Below are 15,183 nucleotides of genomic sequence, written 5' to 3'. Positions count from 1 at the left end.
TTATACAAAAATGCATTTCTGCATCCAAAGGATGCTTGAGACACAAACATGTTGGATCAGAATCATTTTATTAATTAAGACTGAATTTTCTTACTTTCAACAAGTTGATGCTTGGATTTAGTAGCCTTACTGAATTGTTTAGTTATACCCTGATGCAGTTACAGTGGAGCATCATGTTTAAGAATGATTGGTCTTGATGCACTTGACTGGAACCAATTCGAAGGTGCTGAAAGGGTCAAGTACATGACTTTTATCAGACATCTGTAGTTAGAATCCTAGCAAGAATTTATGGCTTAATTCTTCCCATTGACAGGGTAGATGGGAGAATGTTTCCCCTGGCTGGGGAGTCTAGAACAAGGGTTCACAGTCTCAGAATAAGGGGTCGGCCACTTAGGACCAAGATGAGGAGAAATTTCTTCACTCAAAAGGGTTGCGAATGTTTGGAATTCTCTATCCCAGACAGCTGTGGATGCTCATTGAGTTTATTTAAGACAGACAGTGATAGATTTTTGGGATACTAAGGAAATCAAGGGATATGGGGATAGTGTGGGAAGGTGGAGTTGAGGTAGTTGATCAGCCATGATCTTATTGAATGGCAGAGCAGGCTCAAAGAGTTGAATGGCCTACTCCTACTTCTTACGTTCAAATAGTAGCATCACTTTTTCATGGTTTATTTAGTGTTAATCATTTTCATGAGATCTTTCTTCTAAACTACAAATGCTACTCTGCTTTATGGACTTCATCATCAGCATTCATTTTCCTGCAGAATTAAAATATTCTCATGTTCAGCGCAATGTACAGGAGGGTGATTATGCTGGCTGCCAGTTTTCGGTTTCCTGAGTTAGACTGTGCTGTGTAACAGTTTTCTGCTAAAGTACTAACACTATTGGGTTCCATGCAGTAGAGAAAGGTTCCTTCAGTACTGAAACATATTCCAGCAACTACATTACCAACATTTCCCTGCATTAAAGCAACAGGCACAGTTTGCATACTATATCCAATTTACTTCTGCAGGAAATACTTTATAACTGTGGACAGAACCTGTCATTTTGTCTGGCTGGAATGGCTACAAAGCCAATTGATCACAAGAGTCACTGCTGCTGGTTCTCTCATGATCTTCCAGTCTTGGCTGCTTCTAATTTGTTCCCGTTTCTGCTATTGGGACACAGTTGAGTCAAAAAATTGGTCTACTGTGCAATGATAAAACAACAGGAGGTAAAATCTTGTTATGGCATATGGAATTGTGCGAGCAAGGTCAGCATTAGGATCCCAATCTCTATTGCTTGCCAGTACACACAAAACATGTTGCTTTAGTTTTAGTGTGAATATGAACCTTCTTACAGTCCCACATAACAGTTGTGTTCAATATTATAACAAACTTTATTTGTGGAAATATTTTTTAATCCAGTAAAGTGGACCATTTTTCTCAAAACTCAATGAAACATTAAAAGCTGGACAGTTGCTTTAAAATAAATGGCATGTAGCTTTCAAAGCCTCAACAACACCGGTATCTATAAAATATATTAAGAGAGTCAACACTTGTTATTGTTCTATTAACATTTATTTATATATTACTGACATTTTCAAGATGTTCCAATATTTTCATTTCAAACCAACGGATACACATATCAGAATTATGGAATGCATGGAGTATAACACAACTTTATCAAAATGAGCTTACCTATAACACTGAACAACAAAACAATTTGTACATCTCATGGAGTCAATGCAGGGGAAATAAATAAAAAAACTGCATGAGACAGAGTCAGGTATGACCAGAACTCGCTTCTTCTGTACTCAGAAGGGCTTTAATAGAACAGTGCCATAAGTCCACAAGCGGTATTCAGGCAGTATGAGCACAAGAAAAACACAACGAAAAAAAATCAATAACCATGACAATGTAGAAAGGCTACCGGCCTAATGGGGTTTGAAAAAAGTGCTTACAGGTTTCATGCAGAATGCAACACAAATGTAAAAGACCTGCATTTTCCATGTGAATCACCAACACATTCAGATAAATACACTGGTGCTGGATCACACTACATTTCAATTGGCTTAATCCATCTGCAACTGACTAGAGTCTGAACACAGTAGAACCTAACTCAGACCTGGTCCAAACAAACAAAGAAAGGGACGGAGTGGGACTGCCAGTTGGTTTGGAAGACCTTTGTCCTCAAGCCACTTCCCATTTTAAAAGCACCTGCCCTTATAATAAATAACAAACAAATATGTAAACTGCTAAAAGTTCAAAGGGAAAAGTCATCTGGTGTCAGATAAGCTGAAAATTTTAAATGTTGGCAACTAGTCTGTTCAACTTTTGGCAATACCACTGGCATGAAGAATCAAACTTGAGGCAATTATGCAAAAATAATAGCTGCACGTGCTGGTTGGGCCAACACAACTGATCAGCAGGCACTATCTTACTAAATTACTATGGCAACTTCAGCAACCACCAATGGTGTGATGGGAAGCCCACCAGCTGAAGCACTCCACAACTTTGTCAGTATATCAAATGACAGAGGAAAATTCAGAAGAATAGCTCCATCTCCTGTACTCTTTTTCCTTGCCTCTGCTCCAAACTAAACCCATCAAACAAGTTAGAGCTTCCCTCCAACTCCACAAAAAAAAAATCAGAAAGGTTTCTTGCTAAGCAAACAGATAACCCCCTTCAAAAATCTATAAAGTAATTTGAGCACCATCCGTGGAAACTAATGAGTAAGTTGGAGAACGCGACATCTTGGAGCACTAGCAAAGAGGAAGTGTGACTTTGTCATTTGAGAGTGCTGGGGTGTGAAACAGGATGTTTTTATTTGTCACTGGATAATATCATTAACCGTGGGATGGTTAGTTAACACGCTAATAACTATAAGCTACACATGAATTATCAGTTAATAGCCATTAGCAGCCTGTGACACAGGAAATCAGTTCAGCACCTTTCATACACTTGAAAGAACAAAGGCAATGCCCAATCACTGGCAAGAAAGCCTCTCTGAAACCCTCACGAACCCCTATTTGTGGACATAGTGCAAGCTTGCCTGCGTCAGGGGCCTGTATAACCAGCAGGCACCAAGACAGGTGCTTCAAATTCTGCCCGGCGTGAAAGATCTCAAAATAAACACCAGCACAGTCACAAATGTTCACTTTGTTCAAACACAACTTCCCAAGAGTTTAAACACCACTGAAAATAAATAGGTTACGTGACAAAATAAAGTGTACACTAATGCAGACAGTGAGGAGTTAATGCTTCGTGCCAGAGTCCCTTGGGTAGAACTCAGCCAGGATACTCTGTGGGATTCGTTTTAGCATCTCCTTGGGGAAGATACGCAATAACTGCCAGCCGATGTCCAAGGTCTCGTACACAGTGCGGTTTTCATAAGCCCCTAAAGAAGTAAAGAAATTAGAAAGTTAAAGACTCCTGTGTGAGCAGACAAGACTTTCCAAGCCGTGGGATACATGGCTCAAAGTTATAAAATTATCAGAATAAAATACAATAAGGATGTATAGATGATATTACTCATCCTTGTGTGTTTCTCGATAAAATAATTAATTTAAAAACCATTGCTAGATAGGTTAGATGAAATCTTTACTCCTTTAGCACAGCGGTCATGTCAGAGTACATAGATAGTTCTCCACAACCACTGCTACTGATGTGTGGCACCTGACACCCCCTTCAATTTCACAGCCATGTGGGTCTTCCAGCTAAGATAGGAGATTTGAATACCAACAGTGCTGGGCCTCCAATTGCACCGGCAATACCTAATTAAAAGCTTAAATTGGTCATTTGAGACCATGCTTTGTGAGGAGTGCAATCCAACAATCGCCTACAACTATGGTAGGAAGAAGAGCAAATGAAACTCTGGTGTGGCAAGAGAAAACCAGCAGCTTTCTTTAATTCTCATGCTAATGAAAACTTACCCTGAGCAATGAAGTTCTTCTCAAATTTCTGTAGGAATTCCAGAAACAGTAGGTCATCAGCAGTAAGAGCTTCCTCTCCAACCACAGCTTTCATAGCCTGGACATCCTTACCGATAGCATAGCATGCATACTGCAGAGAGAAAAACATCAGTAAAGACTTCTTTAGAAGAGTACGGCAGCATGTACAATTTTGAGCACCTTCCTTCAAGACATACGAGGAAGAAACTCCGACCAAATTCTACATGCTAGCTCCCAATTTTATCCCTCTCCCTGGATGCCCACTCAATCCAACTGTCTCGTTTTACCCTGAGCTGAGCTTTAAACCTCACATCCAGTCCATCACCAAGACTGTCTACTTCCACCTCCAAAGCAGCACCTGTCTGTCCCTACTTTACCCCCAATGATCGCTGTAATGTATGTACCTGTCACTATGCCACCGGTACGCTCGCAGCCTTCCGCGAGAGGTGGGCGCCGGAGGGACTGGAGTGCATCGTTACCCCCAGCAACCAAATTTTAACTTGATTTTATATGTTTTAAAGTCTAATTTGTTTTAATTGCCAGTTTTAGTGTCCCCCTCCCATTTTATAGGGGGCACTTGTAAAATTTATGATTTTAAAGCCCAAAACCCCCCCACAAAAAACACAAAAAAAAGGGCAGTTGAAAAGTGTCTGAAGTGTCCCCCAGATCAGGGGACACTTGATTTAATGTTTATTTTTGTCTCCCAAAGAGAGTTGTGGAGCTATTGTCTGACTGCCTCGCTTCCGTGCGTACATCCGCGCCAGGGTGTCCTTGGAGATGGAGCACACGGTGTCCATCATTATGCTCGCGGCCTTCCGCGAGAGGTGGGTGCCGGAGGGACTGGAGTGCATCATCACCCCCGGCAACCAAATTTTAATTTGATTTTATATGTTTTAAAGTTTAATTTGTTTTATTGCCAGGTTTTAGTGTCCCCCTTCCCTTTTATAGGGGACACTTGTAAAATTTGTGTGTTTTAGTGCCCCAAAGAAAACACAAAAAAAACTACAAAAAAAACAAGAAGCACAAAAAAGGGCACTTGAAAAGTGTTTGGTGTGTCACCACCCCTTTAATCAGGGGACACTTGATTTAATGTTTATTTTGTTCACAACAAAAGAGTTGTAGAGCACGCTGTGTCCACCAGTACGCTCGCGGCCTTCCGCGAGAGGTGGGCACCGGAGAGACTGGAGTGTATCATCACCCCCCGGCAACCAAATTTTAATTTGATTTAAATGTCTAAAGTTTAATTTGTTTATTGCGCTGGTTTTAGTGCCCCCCCCTTTTTAGCCAGGGGGCACTTGTATAATGTGTGCTTTTAGTGCCCTCAAAACCTCCCCCTCCCCCCAAATAAACCAAAAAACAACGGGGCACTTGTTTGAGTGTGTTTGGAGTGTCTCCACCCCCCCCTTTAATCAGGGGCACTTGTTTTAATGATTTAATTGTCTTACAACAAAATAGTTGTGGAGCTGTTGACTGCCTGCCTCTCTTCCGTGGCTACGTTGTCCCTGGAGATGGAGCACGCGATGTCTACCAGTACACTCGCAGCCTTCTATGAGAGGTGGGCACCAGAGGGACTGGAGTGCATCATCACCCCCGACAACCAAATTTTAATTTGACCTTTTAAGTTCCCTTTAAAGTTTTATTTGATAATTTGTAGGTTTTAGTCCCCCTTTAATAAGGGGGCACTCGGCTTTATCTATTTATTTAAAATAATAGTGGTGCTGTTGCACTGTGAGTGGCTTAGCCAGTCACATGATGTTCACAAGACTCAATAAAACCCCAATCAGTTGGGTCTAGGTCAGCCACGATGAGGTGTGCAGTTGTGAGCAAGCTGGATGAACTGGTAGCGTTCAGTTTGATTGTTAAACCTTTTCTAATAAACCAGCTAGTTCTTTACAGTAAATATGTAGTTGTGAATGCTTAAGCAAAGAGCCCATGAAGCAAATACACTACAATCGTCAACTTCTCATCCACACGTTGTCACCCCTAGACTCAACTGTTCTTGCTCAACTCTGAATCATTGAAAACCCTTCCACTTGTCTCCTATTCTACACAAAAATCCCACTCACCTATCACCCTGATCCTCATCAACCTCTGGTGGATCGTATCTGCTCGCACACTGACTGTTAAATGCTCATCCTCAAATCCCCCCCCCCCCCCCCCAGGCTCGCCCTTCCCTACCTTTCAACCTCCCGGAATCCTACATCCCAGCCCACATTCTTTTCTTCCACCCTTAGTCTGCTGAGTTTACCCTTGCCTCCACTCTACCACCATTGTTGGCAGACCTTTCAATCATTTTGCCCCCGGAATTCGAAACTCCCTCTCCAAACCCCTTCATATTGCTACATCTCTCCCCACCTTCCAAGTTTTTTTGATCACTTTGACTGTGCCTTTGGTCACCTTCCCTAGTTTCCCTCCTACTTCTACTCCTAAGGTGCCTTGGGATATCTTGCGATATTAAATGCGCTTATATAAATGCAGGTTGTTTAGTTGTTAAGGAGAGAATAACATAGTAAGTTTCATTGGCAAATAGTCAAAAAAAATATAAAGCACATCTTTAAAATGATAAAGGTGCATCCAACAGACATTCAAGCAGATTATTTAACTTGAACTCTAATCACTGAACTACAGTTGCATGTACGTGATTAAAAAAAACTGTCTGAGCCTAAAGACGAGAAGAATTCAGCTGCCACTGAACAATGAATCTGCAGAACGAACTCCCAGGAATAGTACTTAATGCCGTATTTTACCATACACAACCTTAAAATTAGAACTAGGCCGTTCAGGGATGATGTCAGGAATTATTTCTTCACACAAAAGGTAGTGGTAATCTGGAATCTGTCCCCAAAAAACTGTTGAGGGTGGGCATTGAAAATTTCAAAATACAGATTAATAGGTTATTGTTAAGCAAGGGTAGTAAGGGATATGGAACCATGTTGAGTAAATGGAGTTCAGGTACAGATCAGCCATAATCTAATTGAATAGAAGAACAGGCATGAGGGGCTGAATGGCATACTCCTGTTCCTTACCAGCTGGTTGGAAACGTCTGCATGATCCTTGCGTGTCATACCCTCCCCGATAGCCGACTTCATCAATCTCGACAGTGAAGGAAGCACGTTAATTGGTGGATAGATCTGTGGGGCAGCAGCACAAAACAAAACAGGGGAGTCAAATCACAAACAGGAAACTTCTCACACCAAGAAGGGACTTCTTTCTTAAAAAGGAAAAGAAACAAAACCCAGAAAGCTGCAATTTGAAGGTTATTTTATACATGGAGCTGATGGTCACATTTTCATATTGTTTTAATTGACCCATTCATGGTGGAAGTGAGTGCAGGGCCTTTGCAAGCAACACTTCTGAATCCAGCTCGCAACCTGTTTGAATGCAGTGGGAATGCTGCAATCAGGTGCTCATACAGTGCTAAGGCTCTGAATAACAGAGCTAGAAAGACTCACCTGTCTATTGTGCAACTGTCGATCAACGTAGATTTGCCCTTCAGTGATATAGCCAGTCAGATCGGGGATGGGGTGAGTGATATCTGCATTTAACATACAACAAAAAAACATCAGCCATACTTAAAAGCTACCAACACCTGCTCCCTACTCCATATAGAGCTCATCATCATAGGCGGTCCCACGTATCGAGGATGACTTGCTTTCACGCCAAAAAGGGATGAGCTCACAGGTGTTTCAATGAAGGACCTAATATTCCAGATCCCGATCTACATCCTGAAGATGCCTGTGTGTGGATTTTTTTTAACGTGTGGTGGCCGTTGCACACCAGCCACCACACAGGCTTGACAGAGTTAGGTCTTGGTCCAGTGGCAAGGGTTAACCAAGCTCTGCTGCACGGACCTAGTGCGCGCATATATTGCAGCGTGGACTGGCCAGTGCTGCCCCTGGGCCCTCGCCTCTTCCGAGCCTCAAACTCATGCCTCTCCTGGACCCCGGTCACTTCCCTCTACGAACTCTTGCCTCAGTACTGCACTGGGAGTGTCAGCCTAGATTTTTGTGCTCAAGTCCCTGGAGTGGGACTGGAACCCACAACCTTCTGACTCAGAGGCGAATGTGTTACCCACTGAGCCATGGCTGACACTTCAAACAAAAAGATTTACGAAGACGATACCAGAACTGAGAGGTTATACGTAATAGGAAAAGGCTGAACAGGCTGGGTCTCTTTTCTCTTGAGGGGTGACCTGATAGGAGGTCTTTAAAATTATGAAATGATTCAATAGGGTAGACGTAGAAATGATGTTTCCACTTGTGGGGGAGACCAGAACTAGGGGCCATCAATATAAGATAGTCACTAATAAATCTAATAGGGAATTCAGGAGAAACTCCTTTACCCAGAGAGTGGTAAGAATGCGGAACTCGCTACTACAGGGAGTGGTTGGGGTGAATAGTATCGATGCATTTAAGGGGAAGCTGGATAAACACATGAGGGAGAAAGAAATAGAAGATTATACTGACAGGGTTAGATGAAGAAGGGTGAAAGGAGGCTCGTGTGGAACACTGGGCCCAAGTTTCGGCCTCAGTTGCTCCTGATTTTTTGGAGCAACTGGTGTAGAACGGAGTATCTTAGAAATTCAAATTCTCGGCATTTAGTTTGCTCCAGTTCTAGTCAGTTAGAACAGTTTCACTTTGGAACAGAATTTTTTTTCAAAAGGGGGCATGTGCGGCCACTTACGCCTGTTTTCAAAGTTTCGGCAGTGAAAACTTACTCCAAACTAACTTAGAATGGAGTAAGTGAAGATTTTTATACGCTCGAAAAAACCTTGTCTACACTTTAGAAAATCAGGCGTAGGTTACAAATCAGGCGTAGGGAATGGGGGGGGGGGGTTTAAAGGGAAGTTTACAAAGATTAAACACTTCAGTTTTACAAATAAAGAGCCATCATCAATAATAAATGAGAAAAACATCAATAAATCAATCAAAAAAAATTAATAAGAAATAATTATTTTTAAAAAAAATCAATAAATAAAACATTTTCTACTTACCGACTGCAGCACCGGGAGCCCTCCAACAGCGTGCTGAGATGCCCCCCCCCCCCCCACCCCGCCAGTGTGTCTCTGTCAGTGTCTCTATCTCTCTGTCTGTCTGTGTGTGTCTCTCACTCTCTGTCTGTCAGTGTCTGTGTTTCTGACAGCGAGGGGAGGGGGGAGGAGGTGGGTAAAGGGAGGGATGGGGGGGAGGAGAAGGGGGGGATAGGAGAAGGGGGATAAGAGAAGGGGTGGAAAGGAGAAGGGGGGGAAGGAGAAGGGGGGGAAAGGGGAAGGGGGGGAAAGGAGAAGGGGGGGAAAGGAGAAGGGGGTAAAGGAGAAGGGGGGGAAAGGTGAAGGGGGGGAAAGGAGAATGGTGGGAAAGGAGAGGGGGGGTAAGGAGAGGGGGGGAAGGAGAGGGGGGGAAAGGAGAGGTGGGGGAAAGGAGAGGGGGGGGAAAGGAGAGGGGGGGGAAAGGAGAGGGGGGGGAAAGGAGAGGGGGGGGAAAGGAGAGGGGGGGGAAAGGAGAGGGGGGGGAAAGGAGAGGGGGGGGAAAGGAGAGGGGGGGGAAAGGAGAGGGGGGGAAAGGAGAGGGGGGGAAAGGAGAGGGGGGGGGAAGGAGAAGGGGAGAAAGGAGAGGGGGGGAAAGGAGAGGGGGGGGAAAGGAGAGGGGGGGGAAAGGAGAGGGGGGGGAAAGGAGAGGGGGGGAAAGGAGAGGGGGGGGAAAGGAGAGGGGGGGGAAAGGAGAGGGGGGGAAAGGAGAGGGAGGGGAAAGGAGAGGGGGGGGAAAGGAGAGGGGGGGGAAAGGAGAGGGGGGGGAAAGGAGAGGGGGGGGAAAGGAGAGGGGGGGGAAAGGAGAGGGGGGGGAAAGGAGAGGGGGGGGAAAGGAGAGGGGGGGGAAAGGAGAGGGGGGGGAAAGGAGAGGGGGGGGAAAGGAGAGGGGGGGGAAAGGAGAGGGGGGGGAAAGGAGAGGGGGGGGAAAGGAGAGGGGGGAAAGGAGAGGGGGGAAGGAGAGGGGGGGAAGGAGAGGGGGGGGAAAGGAGAGGGGGGGGAAAGGAGAGGGGGGGAAAGGAGAGGGGGGGAAAGGAGAGGGGGGGAAAGGAGAGGGGGGGGAAAGGAGAGGGGGGGGAAAGGAGAGGGGGGGGAAAGGAGAGGGGGGGGAAAGGAGAGGGGGGGGAAAGGAGAGGGGGGGGGAAAGGAGAGGGGGGGAAAGGAGAGGGGGGGAAAGGAGGGGGGGGGAAAGGAGAGGGGAGGGGAAAGGAGAGGGGGGGAAAGGAGGGGGGGGGAAAGGAGAGGGGGGGACAGGAGAGGGGGAGGGAGAAGGAGAGGAGGGGAGAAGAGAAGGGGGAGAAAGGCGGGGACGGCTGCCCGGGCCGGGCCCGGCCCTGCCCAAGCCTTCGGGCAGGGCCCGTCCCCAGCACCAGATTTACAGGTAGGTGGCGTTGGGTCGGGTCGGGGTCCAGGGTCAGGAGCGCGGGTCGGGTTGGGGGGAGCGCGGGTCGGGTCCGGTGGGGGGGTGGGGCAGAGGGAGGTCGGGTCGGGTCAGTTCGTGTCGGGGGCGGGGGGTCAGGTTGGTCGGGTCGGGTTGGGGGGGGGGGGGGGCGGGGTCGGTGGTGTGAGGGAGGAGGGTTCGGTTCGGGTCGGGGGGGTGGGGGGAGGGAGGGAGGTCAGGTCGGGAGGCGGGTCGGGTCCGGGGGGGGGGGGGGGAAGAGGAGAAGCAGGAGTCGGGTCGGTGTCGGGTCCCTCCAGGGGCGGGAGGAAGCAGGAGCTGGGCGTGGGAGGCAGCCTTATGGACGCAGCCCCAGTGAGGCCATTCGGCCAGGGCTAGGGGCTGCGTGCTTCGGGCCCCTCCCACACATTTTTGGGCGCCTGGAGCTACTGCACATGCGCGGCCACTGTAGCGCGCATGTGCAGAGGTCCCGGCACTGTTTTCAGCGCAGGGACCTAGCTCCGCCCCCTACAGCTCGTGCTGCGCCGCGCCGAGCTGCAAACGACCTGCAGGGAGCCGGAGAATCTGTAAGTTTTTTTTAGGCGCACTTTGTGGAGCGAAAAACGGGCGTCCAGGTCGGGGCTGCGCCGTTCTAGGCGCGGCCCGAAACTTGGGACCATAAACACTGGCATGGACCCATTGGGCCGAATGTGCACTACATTTTATCTAACTACACAAGTCCAACTAGCATAGGTGTCTCCGTTTTCAGTGTCGTAAGTCAGTCATCGCTTGGTGTCAGTCGTGGCTCAGTAGGTAGCACACTCACCTAAGAGCCAGGTCGTGGGTTCGAGCCCCACTCCAGAGACTCGAGCACATAATCCCGACTCCCAGTGTGAGCTCTGCACTGTTGGAGGGGCGGTAGAAACATAGAAAATAGGTGCAGGAGTAGGCCATTCGGCCCTTCGAGCCTGCACTGGCATTCAATAAGATCATGGCTGATCATTCCCTCAGTACCCCTTTCCTGCTTTCTCTCCATACCCCTTGATCTCCTATCTGACTCCATCTTGAATATATCCAATGAACTGGCATCAACAACTCTGGGGGAGTGCCGAGGGTACTGAGGGAGCGCCGCACTGTCGGAGGGGCAGTACCGAGGGAGCGGCGCACTGTCGGAGGGGCGGTGCTGAGGGAGCGCCGCACTGTCGAAGAGCTATCAGTCTATGAGATGACATGCCCATCACATCAGATTGGGATAAATAGCTGGATCCATTTGTATTTTGTTTGAATAGTTTGTTGAGCCAGAGCCTGATGATCAGATTTTGCTCACTGACAGGAAACAGAGAGTAGGAATAAACAGGTAATTTTCGGAGTGGCGGGCAGTGACTAGTGGGGTACTACAGGGATCAGTGCTTGGGCCCCAGCTATTTACAATATATATACATGATTTGGATGAGGGAATCAAATGTAATATTTCCAAGTTTGCTGACAACACAAAATTAGGTGAGATTGTGAGTAAATGATGAGGAGGCAAAGATGCTGAGTGAGTGGGCAAACACATGGCAGATGCAGTATAACGTGGATAAATGTGAAATTATCTACTTTGGTAGGAAAAATATACAAAGTATTATTTAAATGGTGATGGCTTGGGAAGTGTCAATGTACAGAGGAATCTGGGTGTCCTTGTACACCGGTCATTGAAAGCACACAAGCAGGTGCAGCAAGCAGTTAGGAAAGCAAATGTATGTGCCTTAATTGCAAGAGGATTTGAGTACAGAAGCAAGGATGTCTTACTACAGTTATACAGGGCCCTGGTGAGACCGCACCTGGAGTATTGTGTGCCGTTTTAGTCTCCTTACCTAAGAAAGGATATACTTGCCATAGAGGGAGTGCAGCGAAGTTTCACCAGACTGATTCCTGAGATGGCAGGACTGTCGTATGAGGAGAGATTGAGTCAACTAGGCCCAATTTAGAAGAATGAGAGGGGATCTCATTGAAACGTATAAAATTCTGACTGGGTTGGATAAACTGGATGCGGGGAGGAGGTTTCCCCTGGCTGGGAAGTCTAGAACAAGGGGTCACAGTCTGAGGATACAGAGTAGGAAATTTAGGACCGAGATGAGGAGAAATTTTTTCACTCAGACAGTGGTGAACCTGTGGAATTCTCTACCACATAAGGTTGTGGAGGCCAAGTCACTGAATATATTTAAGAAGGAGCTAGACATATTTCTAGAAACAAAAGGCATTAAGGGGTATGGGGAAAAAGAAGGAATATGGTGTTGAGATCAGCCATGATCATATTGAATGGCGGTGCAGACTTGAAGGGCTGAATGGCCTATTACTGCTTGTATTTTCTATGTTTCACTTGCAGCACCAGTGATGGAGCAGCAGGCAATCAGTTTCAGAAGATTGCAGTAAGTGTCCCTCTGCCTGGTCAGAAATGTTTGTACTCTACTGGAACTTACCTCTTTACTTCTGTTCATAGGAAGTTACACTAAGTTATTGTTAATCCCGGGCATACTACTCCACCTATGACACACATGATGCCCCAGGCTTTGAATCACGGGAGACTCGGTCTGCTTTTGGAAACCACCATTTCACCAGGAGCACCAAAGAGCAGAAGAAAGTCCATCAGTAACGTAAAATAATAGAAACTATTCTAAGGGATGAGTACCGCAATAATTTAACAGCCAGCATAGACTTAGTAGGGCCGGCCCACAACTTCTTGCGGATGTTCCAAGTGCAAAGATTATGGAACACCCTATATCATTAATATGGACTTTGAGAGTTTTTGATAATGTTCCGTACGAAAACATTTCCTTCCTCAGTAACTTACTCTATAACTCGATTACCCTTCGGGTGAATAGGTTCAACCTGACGTCCTTACTTACACTATAGATAACAGTTGGATTTCTTTTGTTCATTCTCTTCCTTTCAGAGTGACATACAGGCTCTCTAAAATCCATTAAACTTTTAACAGACTTGGACACACTGCAAATGACACCCATAGTCAATGTCCCTTGAATAGTCGCCATCCTCGCATCAATAATGCTTACCATCATTAGGCATGGTTAGGATGGGGATCTGCGTGATGGAACCATTCCTACCCTCTACACGCCCAGCTCTCTCGTAAATGGTGGCCAAGTCAGTATACATGTAACCAGGGAAACCGCGTCGACCAGGCACTTCCTCTCGAGCAGCTGAGACCTGCCACGATTGAACAAAATATGTTTACATACCAACACAGTGGACAGTTGTACAACAGTATCAACTGAACCATCAGCTAGGTTTACTGGAAAATGGAGCGATTTTCAACCTGTGCATGCTGAGTACATCTCAATGTAACAGAAGAGATGTGGCAGGTCTATTAGCAATTATTATGCATCAATTAAATGCACGCCCACAGCTATAATTGTAATCTATTCCAAAGTGTCATTTTACTTATGTAAATTAGACACAGAAAACAACTTTAGCAATATCCTAAACCTGATATGCAAAAATAAATCAACAGTGGCAAATTTGAGCAGGCATTTTCTGCATTAATCTGCAGAACTGCAAGTTTCAACAAAATCCCTACATGCTACTTAAATTGATCGGATTTTGCAGACTTTTTTTGGTGTAGTGTTCAAAGAAACTTCTATTGGAAATGCAATAATGCTTTTCAGTGTGGGATAGATCCACAAACTTTAAACTCCCTCCCCCAGCTCCTACAGAAGACATTTAGCAAGACGTTTCCATTAAGTTGTTGTGCAACATTTTTAGAAAGCGGATTTCAGTTTCCTTGTCTGGATTTACCTCTCGAAGTGCCTCTGCATACGAGCTCATGTCGGTCAGAATAACCAGCACATGCTTCTCACATTGGTATGCTAGGAACTCAGCGGTTGTCAGTGCTAGACGAGGAGTAATAATACGCTCAATGCTGTGGGAGACAAGTCAACAGTTTAGGTCAGAATTAACATCGCTTTTAGGAATAGAAATATCTAATTTGAGCAATAAGGCTGTCTCTTTCAGAAATGAACCCCAAATCCCTCATTCTTTTCTCTCTCCAGAAAGATATCAGATTGTCTCTGGAACCAATATATACCCAACTTCCTAATTTCTAACTTGTGTCCTCTGGTATTTAAACCTGGACAATTCTCCTCATGATCTTTAAAACTTCAATCAGGTCACCTCAAGTCTCCTCTTTAGCAAAGAAAACAAGCCCAACTTCCTTCACCCTTTCATGCAATTTACAATCCTGAAACTCCATCGCCTTCAATGCATTTTCTGATTTGACCTTTATAAACTGAAATGCAACAGCCTTCAATTCTCCACACAAGGGTCAGTTCAAATAGACTTCAGAACGTCCCAACATTATACAATGTGTCTCAGGGCCTTCATCAATGGCAGTAAGTGTCCACTCTCCATTGCAGAACCCTTCAGGGCAGTGGGAATCTGTACTCTCCATTTTACAACTGAATTAATGTCAGAGCATCCCAGGGTCCCCTGTGGAACACTAACTTACGTTGGGTCATTGGCCAGATTCAGGAACAGACACACATTATCCATCGAACCATTCTCCTCAAAGTCCGACTTGAAAAACCTGGCAGTCTCCATGTTTACCTAGAAGGGATAACATTTTTGTCATAAATTTCAATTCACTCAGTCTCTCTCAAAATACTTTAACTGAATTGTGTTCTCGTTAGAATACACTGACAGACGTTACATTCAATATTCAGCGTACATGGTACACTGTGGTGTCGAAGGAGTGGGAATTCTGTTTTTCAGGCTTGAAGACTGATTCAAGGGAAAGGCAATGCTGTTAAAATGTATTTCCCTACTTGCCCATTGCCCACCAATTTTGTGCCTT

At 45.8% G+C, this 15,183-nt stretch overlaps 1 protein-coding gene across 1 annotated transcript in view; it reads right to left on the bottom strand.

The window, feature by feature from the left end:
• Positions 1 to 1,555: 1,555 nt before the first annotated feature.
• LOC139234985 (V-type proton ATPase subunit B, brain isoform) overlaps positions 1,556 to 15,183 on the bottom strand; it is a 28,271-nt gene continuing 14,643 nt past the window's right edge. Inside the window, exons 8-14 of the mRNA XM_070866042.1 lie at positions 14,839 to 14,936; positions 14,130 to 14,253; positions 13,391 to 13,541; positions 7,386 to 7,468; positions 6,960 to 7,064; positions 3,916 to 4,045; positions 1,556 to 3,380 (exon numbers count right to left, since the gene is read on the bottom strand). Of these exons, the coding sequence (XP_070722143.1) occupies positions 3,238 to 3,380; positions 3,916 to 4,045; positions 6,960 to 7,064; positions 7,386 to 7,468; positions 13,391 to 13,541; positions 14,130 to 14,253; positions 14,839 to 14,936 (834 nt within the window). The 3' untranslated portion in view covers positions 1,556 to 3,237. The remainder of the gene's footprint in view (positions 3,381 to 3,915; positions 4,046 to 6,959; positions 7,065 to 7,385; positions 7,469 to 13,390; positions 13,542 to 14,129; positions 14,254 to 14,838; positions 14,937 to 15,183) is intronic.

Source organism: Pristiophorus japonicus, chromosome 22, assembly GCF_044704955.1.
Source record: "Pristiophorus japonicus isolate sPriJap1 chromosome 22, sPriJap1.hap1, whole genome shotgun sequence".
NCBI classification, from domain to species: domain Eukaryota; kingdom Metazoa; phylum Chordata; class Chondrichthyes; family Pristiophoridae; genus Pristiophorus; species Pristiophorus japonicus.
The sequence above is the reverse complement of the archived record's forward strand: the minus strand, read 5'-3'. Positions and strand labels throughout refer to the sequence as shown.